This window comes from Prunus persica, chromosome G2 (assembly GCF_000346465.2).
Source record: "Prunus persica cultivar Lovell chromosome G2, Prunus_persica_NCBIv2, whole genome shotgun sequence".
NCBI lineage: Eukaryota > Viridiplantae > Streptophyta > Magnoliopsida > Rosales > Rosaceae > Prunus > Prunus persica.
In genome coordinates this window covers 5,638,798-5,649,859 of record NC_034010.1, presented here as the reverse complement: position 1 = coordinate 5,649,859, position 11,062 = coordinate 5,638,798, and the positions used below count along the sequence as shown (strand labels likewise).

The 11,062-nt window shown below is 39.7% G+C and overlaps 1 protein-coding gene across 1 annotated transcript; it reads right to left on the bottom strand.

The window, feature by feature from the left end:
- LOC18787697 (pentatricopeptide repeat-containing protein At1g11290, chloroplastic) lies at positions 4,811-10,641 on the bottom strand. Its single transcript, XM_007220193.2, has one exon. It carries the CDS (start codon positions 10,172-10,174, stop codon positions 7,691-7,693), a length of 2,484 nt encoding a protein of 827 aa, XP_007220255.1. The 5' UTR covers positions 10,175-10,641; the 3' UTR covers positions 4,811-7,690.

Genomic DNA, 11,062 nt, shown 5'->3' with positions numbered 1-11,062 from the left:
ATAGCGTATAGTCGCACGGCTATACAGTTAAAGTATTGTATACATTGAGGATAGCTCTACGGCTATACTTTTCAAATATTATATTTATATTAATTAATCACATAGATTTAAAAAGTTGGCCAAAAAAGAAGAGTAAAGAAATTAATTTTGTATTTTTAAAATTAAAATAAAAAGCCAAAACACTTATCGCGACAAAAGTTCGTCGACCCAGGTCTGTGCTGGCAAATATTTGCCAGACCACTCCCGACAAAAGTACCTCTGTCGACGAAATTTCGTCGGGAGAGGTCTAATATGGCAAATTGCGCAGGGATAGACATGTGCCGACGAAATTGCCCAGAGAGGCTTTTTCTCATAATAAATTTAAACTTATATTTAGGTTAATTTTATTCTTCTCCATAAAGAGGTATATAGAGGAGCTTACATGAATACTTTAAAAGGAAATAGATACAATAAACAATTAGGAGAATATCTCCTAATTATACATGGATATGTCAACTATATAAAATAAGAAAGTAAATCCTCCAATTAATCAAGGAAATAAATCTCCTTGATTAATTAGGATAGCTCACGTCAACACTCCTCCTTAAGTTGGTGCATATATGTCACCAATGCCCAACTTGATAAGTGAGTCATAAAACACTCCTTCACAAACAACTTTTGTTAAGACATCCACCAATTGATCTTTTGATTTTACGAAGGGAAGATAGATGATCTTGTTCTCAATTATTTCATTAATGAAATGTCTATCTACCTCAACATGTTTGGTTTAATCATGTTGAACTAGATTATGAGCAATATCGATAGTTGACTTGTTGTCACAGTGTAACTTCATTGGCTTTTCTAGTTTGAAACCCAATTCTGTCAAGAGTCTTCTGATTCATAATAATTCACAGACTCCTTGAGCCATTCCTCTATATTTTGCTTCAATACTAGACCTGGAAACCACATTTTGTTTTTTACGACGCCAAGTGACATGGTTATCTCCAACAAATGTAAAGTAACCTGATATAGAGCATATGTCTATAATGGAACTAGCACAGTCAACATCTGTATATCCAATAACTTCAAGATTTCCATTCTTGGAGAACATTAGTCCCTTTCCAGGGGCTGACTTTAAGTATCTTAAGATCCGATCAACTGCATTCCTATGAGAAACACTGGGAGAATGCATAAATTGACTAACAATACTTACGACGTATGCAATATCTGGTCTTGTGTGTGCCAAATATATCAATCTTCCAATAAGGCGCTAATATTGTTCCTTATTGGTAGGTACCCGGTTCATGTCTTCACACAACTTGTGATTCATCTAATAGGTGCGTCAGCAGGCTTGCATCCAAGCATTCATGTTTTAGTGAGTAGATCAATCACATACTTCCTCTGAGACAGAAATATACCAATTTTTGACCTCGCTACTTCAATTCCGAGGAAGTATTTCAAAGATCTTAAATCTTTCATCTAAAATTCATGAGACAAATACTTTTGTAGCTTTTGTTGCTCTCATGTATCCTTCCCAATTATGACCATGTCATCCACATAAACAATTAATGCAGTGATTTTTCCTCCATCACGCTTCAAGAACAGGGTATGGTCTGAATTACTTTGAGTGTATCCAAAATTCTTTATAGACTTAGTAAATCTGCCAAACCATGCCCGGGGAGATTGTTTTAACCTATATAATGATTTTTTGAGCTTGTAAACGTGATTTTTCTTGTCAGGAGCTATATTACATCCTGGTGGTAAATCCATCTATTCTTCCAAGTCTCCATGTAAAAAGGCATTTTTAACATCGAATTGATGTAGTGGCCAATCTAGATTTGCTGCTAGAGACAGTAGGACTCTGATAGTGTTGCTCTTGGTTACTGGGGCAAAGGCTTCTTGGTAATCTACCGCATATCTCTGCGTGTACCATTTCACCACCAATCTAGCTTTATATCTTCCAATGGATACATCTGCTTTGAGTTTTACAGTATAGATCCACATGCATCTCACCGTCTTCTTTCCGTATGGTAAAGGCATGAGCTCCTATGTGGCATTCTTCTGGAGGGCTTGCATTTCTTCATTCATGAATTTTTTCCATTTTGAGTCTTCTAGTGCTTCATTCAAACTATTTGGGACATATATATTGGCCAACTGCTTCACAAAGTGTACATGTGACTCTACTAATCTACTTAGAGATATGTAATTATTGATGGGGTATTTTCCTTTAGCTTTAAGATCTGCTTTATACTGTACTTGAGGTTTAACACGGTTCTTTCTTTCTGGAAGCTAATATATAAGGGTATCTGTATTCTTTATGCCTTCTGAAATCAAATCATCATAATATATTTCACTAGCGCTATCAGTTTTAGGGGGGATGTTACATGAATAACTTCCTCATAAGGTGATTGGTGTGGTACTAGAGCTGAAGGCGGGTCCAAAGAGGGCAAAATCTCATAAAATAGTTCAACTTTCTCCTCTTGATTTTGGCAGCGTGGAGTCGACTAGTTGTTTTCCACTGGCAACATAGGCTCAATGATCAGTAAAAGAGGACAAAGTGACCAGTCATTTGGACACAGTGGCTTTACCTATGAAGGAATAAAGGGGGGATCGGTCTTTTTGGAGGGGAGATCGGTCGCTTTGATGCTGAATCTCTTCCGTTGTGAAAAAGTCCAAAAAAGTCGGGGTGTTTGGCTATAGATTCTCCTCCCATGCTTCTGAAAAACATATGTTATGTTCTCGGAACACTACATCTATGGAGGTACATACCTTCTGACTTGGAGGGTGATAACATCGGTAGCCTTTCTGATGAGGGGCATATCTAATGAAAACACATTTTTCTGCACGAGGATACAATTTGTTGCGTTGGTGATAATGTAAGTGTACGAATACAATATAGTCGAAAATCCTTAGTTTAAGGTTTGGGTGGGAGGTATTTGGAGATGGTGGTGAAGTGTTTGAAGAGGAGTTTGGAAATTCAAGATACTGGAGGGAATCCTATTTATAAGGTTAGTAGCAGAGAGGACGGCCTCGTCCCAAAAAAGAGCGAGGCATGTTGACACCATATAAAGATGCATGAACGACTTCTAATAAATGTTGGTTCTTTCGCTCAGTCACCCCATTTGGTTGGGGAGTATATGGACACGAGCATTGATGTATGATGCCATAATCCTATAAGTATTGTTTGAGATCATGATGAAGAAATTCTCCGTCATTGTCAGAACAGAAAACCTGTACTTAGGCATGAAACTAAGTCGCCACCATTTTATGGAACAATTGAAACGTTAAACTAACTTCCCCTTTGGTTTTGAGAAGGGAAACCCCGGTCATTCGAGTACAGTCATCAATGAAAGTGACAAACTATCGAGCTTCAACTGGAGTAGCAATTTGAGCAGGCCCCCAAACATCAAAATGAATAAGGAAGAAGGGAACCAAACTTTTATTTGTACTTAAAGGGAATGGAACACAATGACTCTTAGCCAATTCACACGTATCACACTGGAAGCTGGAAACATCAAAACTGAAAAATAATGATGGAAACAACTTCTTTAGATAACCGAACGAGGCATGCCCAAGACGTTTATGCCATAACCAAACTTTTCTCTCTGCCTCTCAAAACTAGCTCTACTAGTTGTGAAAGCTCGACCAACCTTGGTCTCATTATCTGGTGCCCAGTCCAAGTAGTAGAGTTTGCATCACCTAGTACCACAACCAATCGTCTTCCCCGTGAGGATGTCCTGAATAACATAATGATTCAGCCAAAATGTTACAGTATACCAAAGTAGTAGTAAGTTATGCAACATACAACAAGTTATGGTCCAAGGAGAGAACAAGCAATGCAGATTCCAAATGTATGGATTTAGAGAGAGATATAGAGCCATCCCTAACCATAGAGGAAGTGGTACTATTAGCATTAGATACCACCGATGGAGTGGTTGATTTGCAACTAATAAGTTGGCTAGGATCAAATTTCATGTGATTCGTAGCACCCGAGTCAATAATCCATGTGGGCTTTAGAGAGGACGTATGAAAAGCAGAACCTTTGGTGGTGGACGTAGAAGCACGAGCTCGGGTAGCTGGTTCAGTATGAGTGACCGCATGCGTCAGTGAGTCTGCAAGGAAGGAATGAATTGTAGGGGGTTCTGACATCGCAGCGGAAGTAAGATTTGATATGAGTATGTGTTTGTGGTTAAGGAATTGATTTTGAGGAATTTGAGGAATTTGATTTGAGGACTTTGATGTATGAATTTGATTTATGAAGTTGATTTGAAAGTTATGTGTTTAAGGAGTTTGATAAGAGGATTTGATTTGAGATGTGCAAGATTTGTATTTGAGGAATTTGATTTAGGGTTTCGGTTTAAATTTGAGGGTTTAGAGACAGCCTAAGATCGATACCATGCTAAAATATGAATATGTTTTAAATACTTTAGGTTAATTGTATTTTTCTTCGTAAGAAATTATATATATAGAAGTTTACATGAGTACTTTACAAGGAAATAGATACAGTAAACAATTATGAGATCCTTAGTTAATCGAGGAAATAAATCTCCTTGATTAATTAGTTAGCTCACATCAATACTCTGAACACTCAAAATAGATCACTAATCTACCTAGATTGCTCATCCTTTTACTTTTTGAAATACTTTTCCAATTTACACTTTCTATGCTCTCAACAATGGAATCTAGACGATTACAAATGATGAGATATCTATGATGATTTTGAGAAGGAAACATAAAGATTTTTGGAAGATTTTGCTTTATTTATTTCAATTTTCAGCTTTGAAAATGTTTGTGACACGTGCGGTTTGAGAGTTGAGCAACTTATTAGATGTTTTTTTTTTTTTTGGGTCAATAAGAACTTTCATTAAAGGAGAGCAATCCAAAAAGATTACAACTCAAATAAAGAGAAGCAGAGCTATGCGACAGAACAAAAGTACATGCAAAGCAAATAAACTCAGTATACCCTTACAAACTGCTACAAAAAAAAGCCCCACGGTATGGGAGTGGTACGACAATCCAACAACAGAGAGTCATGGCCATCTTGAACAGTGCATGCTATATGGAGGCTGGATGAGGGCAGGGAAGACCGTCACGATTTAAGACATGCACAAGAGAGGTGGGGGGCCTAGATACCCAGACTTCCGGACTCGACCTCGATAGTGCTTACAGCACAAGATGATCTACCGCTTCATTGTTTTTCCTACTGGTACATGCCCAGTTATAGTTTGAGAAATTGGAATTGCATTCACGAATTATAGACAGAAGTGGGTCGAGACTCCATCTTCCACGCTTTATGTTTCCTTTCACATTCTCGATCAGTTCTTTGGAGTCAGATTCAAAATAAACATCTGATAAGCCCAGCTCAGATGCCCATTTGCAACCTTCAAAACCAGCAATTGCTTTAGCCATGATTGTAGATTCCGCATGGAAAGATAGACATTTCGCTCCCACGAACTCACCATTTGTATTTCGTGCTATAAGACCTACTCCCGCTTTGCCAGAAGATGCCGACCAAGTAGCATCAAAGTTAACTTTAATAACATGGGCTTTCTGGTGCTGTCCAAGAGGCAGGATTTGGAGAGGGTCCATCACAAGGCCTCCTCACATTCCTTCTGTTATTCAATGCAGTCAGCTCCTCCACTTGAGAAAGAATGGTTTTAATGGCCAAGAGAGGTTGAGGTATGCATTGATAAAAAAACAAAACAAAACGATTCCTTGTTTTCCAAATAATCCGGCATGTAACAACAATAATGCATGATATGTGCTCTTTTTCCTCCTTAGTTTGGAGCCCATCCGTGGTACATTTCAGCAAACGTTCGTTAAAGGTGGTAATTCCCTGCTTGTCAATTTTATAATTAAGAGGGCCACCGAACCAAACCAATTCGACCCACGGGCATGAGAGGAGCAAATGTTCAACAAATTCCTCATGAGCTTGGCATATGGGACCGGGTGCCAGCAATTTTGCGTTTGTGGAGAGCGAACGTCGTAGGCAGTCTACCATGAGTCGCACGCCATAGAAAATTCTTTATCTTTGGAGGAACCTCAGCTTTCCAAATATTTTTCCACACCAAGGGGTCAATCCGTGATGAGGTGGAGGCGTTTCTGGCCGTGGTCTCAACCTGTAGGGCATGGATGGAATGGTACCCGGACCGCACTGAAAATTTGCCTTTTTTTCCCCAGGCTAGACTAATCTGTCGTCCTTCCTTCCATTCCCTATAGGGATAAGTCGGATAGCAAGCTTCTCCTCATTAGTAATTGAAGCTTGAATCGGGGTCAAGTTCCAAGTTATGGAATCCTAATCAATTAAAGTTTCCACCCGAGTGTTAGGGTCGAGCGAGTTCTGTAAGTGGGGGTGGAGTTTACCGTTGTGAAGGGAGGGAATCCAACAGTCCATCCAAAGCTTTGCTTGTCTACAATTTAGAATTTGCCATCGAGCTCCCTGAAGAATGATCTTTCTTCCCTCCAGCAAGCTTGCCCAAGCCCAAGAAGCACAACCGCATTTCTTTGCCTCCAAAAAATTGCATTTCTGGAAATAACGAGCCTTCAAGAGTTGAGCCCATTGGGAATTTGGCTCCGTGATTAATCTCCAACATTGTCTGGCTAGCAAGGCCAAATTGAAATCATTAAAGTCTCTAAATCCCATGCCTCCCTGTTTCTTCGGAAGCCCCAAAGTAGGCCAACTGATCCAATGCACTTTTGACAATCTCATCTTGTTTTTGACCCCACCAGAACTTCACAATCTCTTGCTCCAACTTTTGACAGAAAGATTTGGGAAACTTAAAAATTCCCATGGGGTATGTTGGAACTGCCTGTGCTACTGATTTGATCAGAATGTCCCTTCCGGCTTGTGATAATAAACCTTGCTTCCATCCTCCAATCTTTCGCAGCAACCTTTCCTTCACAAAATTTAGAGCCTTAGGTATTTCCCAGTATCCGTAACAATTGACATACCCAGGATAGTTCCCAGATCTCTTCTGACGTGACGATATGCAGTTTTCGGCAACCGTCAATTTATGAGATGTTTTTAAACAAAATTTATGTGTTCAACATAAGATGTTACAGTCTACTTCCTCTTTTATTAAGTAGCAACCACCTGATCATCTGTTTTGGAAGCTCAATTTTGATGGTTTCGTTCTTCAGTCGGGCAAAGCTGTGGCGGGTTTTGTTATTCAAAATCAGCAAGGTATAGTCAAATTAGCAGGCGCAATGCAATACCTTTGGGTTTTTGTATGGTTCTTGAAGCGGAGGCAGCTAGCCTGAAATTTGGTCTTCCTTGTGCACAACGGTTTGGCTTTTCTAACATCCTTATTGAAGGAGATTTGCAAACTTTACTTTCGCCTGCTTCAGTATCATCATGTTCCTCCTTGGGTGTATCTTATAAAAGTATTTCAAAATTTCACTGAGACGAAAGGAAAATGAAGACCACAAAGGATGACATTTGGAATGATCCAAGTATAATAATCTCATGGCATAAGTATCGAGCAACTGAAATATACATGAGTCATGTGACTGTTAAATGCCGTTGCACACCACATCTCCAATGTTTCTGTAATGAAAGCTCTTTTTTTTGTTGTTGCATGATTTCATGACCTTCTAAAACATCAAAAATAACCAAAACCTTGTGAATCTACACCTAAGTCCCCATCCCTGAAAAGAATACAACAGTGGCAATTATACAACTGCCAAAAATAAAAAATGGACAAAGATACGGTCACCAATAATCACCACAAGAACAGGTTCCATTCTTGAAATGATGGAACCGATGCATATCACGCACTATGATCTCCCGTCCAGTTACAAGTGATATGTACTTGGTTGCGTTATGGCAATCACCACAAACTCGTAGATTCTTCCGAATGTGTATGGTTGTACCAGGAGTAGTATTCAAGAGTCCAAATGCAATAGCCAGCTTCTCACTGTGGCTATTGAGTAACTGCTCCTTAACATCAGCTTCCACATCATGAATTGAATTGGTGTCGGGCACATAACCGGCAGCCTTGATCTCATCTCCCAGAGTCTCCAGAAAAGTATAAATCCTTTTGGATTGGGGATGGCTTGTGCTTCCAGAGTAGAAAGTGTGAACCTCATTCCTTAAATCCACTAAACTGCAGCCTGGAGTTTTCTGAAGCCCTTTCATCTCCATCATTTTTCGCACTTTAGCAACTTTGTCCCACAATGAAGCTGTGGAATATATGTTAGCAAGCAAAACATGGTACCCACCTTCAACAGGATTTAACTCAAATATCTTGTCTGCTGCCCTTTCACCCAACTCAACATTTTTATGAGTTCTGCAAGCCCCCAACATTGCACCGAAGACAGTAATACCAGGCTCCATAGGCATCTTTTGAATAAAATCCCAAGCCTCACTTAGCTGGCCAGCTCGACCAAGAAGATCAACCATGGCCCCATAGTGATCCATTGCAGGCTCCAAGCCATAATCTTCTTTCATGCTTGCAAAGTATTGGAGACCCTCTTCTACTAAACCTGAGTGACTGCAAGCAGAGATCACACACAGGAATGTAATATCATTTGGCTTTATTGTTCCTTTTTCCATTTCATTGAACAGATCTACAGCAGCTTTTCCCAACCCATTTGTTCCATATCCATCGATCATAGCGTTCCATGTTGTCACATGCCGCTCATCCATCATGTCAAAAAGTTTTCTGGCAGTATGGACAGCTCCACATTTTGCATACATGTCAACAAGAGCAGTCATCACAAAAATGTTTTTGTCAAAACATGTTCTTATAACAAGTCCATGAATCCACTTAGCCTGTCGTGTAACTGATAACTCCGCAAGAGCAGGAATAACACTCACCATGGTAAATGAATCTGGTTTCATATTTTGAGATTGCATCTGACAAAAGTGACTTAAAGCCTCACTGACGCGTCCATTCTGTGCATAACCTAATATCATGGTATTCCATGACACAAGGGTTTTACCTAGCAAGTTTTTAAATATCTTTGCAGCAATATCAACTCTCTTACACTTGGAATACATGGACATCAAAGAGTTCATTACTGACACATCAGATCCAAGTTTCAGCTGATCCACTAATTTATGTACGAACTTTCCCCGTTCAAGATCCCCCAAATCAGCACAAGCATGTAAAGCTTCCATTATAGTAACGTTGGTTGGTTGAAAGCCTTCATCCAACATCTTCTGGAAAATCTCCATTGCCTCCTCTGCATCTTCATTTTGTACATACCCGTCTATCATGGAATTCCACGAAACGGCAGTCTTTTGTTTCATCCTATTGAAAATCAACCGAGCAGTCCCTACTGATCCACATTTCGAATACATGTCTAGAAGAGCCGTAGAAATGTTTACAAGTGATTCAAAACTGGCTCTTAGAACATACGCATGAATTGACTTTCCAATTATCAAAGACCCATAATCTGCAACAGCAGGTAATAGAGTGACCAAAGTAATCGAATCAGGCTTCTGGCCTTCCTCCTGCATTCTTATAACCAACTCCAAAGCTATCTTGGCCAACCCATTTTGTGCATAACCAGCAATAATCGTATTCCAAGAAACCAAGTCCCTCTCAGGCATTCTATCGAACATCTTATATGCCTCATTAATCTGCCTACACTTAGCATACATATTCACAACCGCTGTCATCGCAAACAAATTCGTGGCAAACCCACTACTTATTAGATGCGCGTGAATCTCCTTCCCCCTCCTAAGATCAGCATTATCCCCACAAACTTTCAACAAATAGGTAAAATTATACACAACTGGTCTAACACCATCAGACTTCATTCGGCAAAAGAAAGACATGGCGTCACCTAAAGACGAGTTCTTGGCATACCCTTTTAGCAGAGTGTGGTAAAAAACCTCAAGTTTATCCTCAACGGTCTCGAAAACCCGAAAAGCCTCACTTGGGCTGCCATAATTGCAGAACAAGCTGACGAGCTTGGTCTGGAACAAGTGCTCATTGTAGAGGCCGTTCTTGATAATGAGAGGGATGATTTGGTTGAGCTCTTTTATGGAAGTGCAGAGCTCAAGGAGAATGGCTGCAGGGTGCGTGTAGACATGAGAAGGAATGTGGGTTCTTTGGGAAAGGGTGTGAAAGGCTTGGAATTGTGGGGCTGAGATTGGAGGGCGAGCTCTAGAGGGAGTTAGTGGTGGGGGTGTTATGGAGTTGGTTATGGGGAGCAGAGCTGTGTAGTGCAAGAGCTGTGAGCTCATCTCTTTGTGCCTCTCTACGTCTCATGAGATGAGTGTCTCTGGGAAAAGGGCTTCTGTGACTTGAGGATAAAATAATACATTTCACAAAGAACATGCTTAATTGGGGTTATAAAAAAAAAAAAAGCTTAATTGAAATAAATATAAATTAATTATAAAAAATAAAAAATAAAAAACAAACATGTTCTATGGTTGCCACTTACCCACCTCCAAAAGCATTTTGGTGTTATAAATCTAGAGGAAATTGTAGAGAGGGAATTGAGATATAGAGAAAGTATAGAAACTGATCTCTTCATTGAATGTTTGTTCTCAGTCAATTACAATGAAGGGAGGAAGTCCACTTATAGGCACAGTTTCTTGGCTTCCCGTGAATGTGTAATGATGCCTTCCCACAGTACTTTCATCATGATGTTCTTCAATCAATTAAGTAGTGGGCTCTACCATTTTGGGATCCATCTTTGACTTTACAACACTCCCCCTTGGAGACCACAAATGGTATGAAATATGCCTCGTTAAAAACCTTGCCAGTAAAAACCCAATGAGACAAAAAACTGGTCGAAGGGAAAAAAAGTATATAACCATGTGTAACATAAAAATTATGTGTATATTAACACGCGTGCGACACTGCCTCGTTAAAACCTTGCCAGGAAAAATCCAGTGAGATAAAAATCTGGACGAAGGAAAAAGAGTACAGTGTGTGAAGATCTTTATTGACAGCACGCTCCCCCTGATGCTTGGCAAAATATCTTTAAGCCATACTGTTGATCATCTTTCTTAATATCAGAGTTGACACTGCTTCTGTGAGTCAATCTTGAGCGACACTGACTCGTTAAAACCTTACTAGGAAAAACCCAGTGGGATAAAAAAAACTGGATGAAGGAAAAAGAGTAC

What these genes read in the sequence shown, in the direction of transcription:
- LOC18787697 (XM_007220193.2), bottom strand. Translation starts at nt 10,174, where the DNA reads ATGAGCTCACAGCTCTTGCACTACACAGCTCTGCTCCCCATAACCAAC.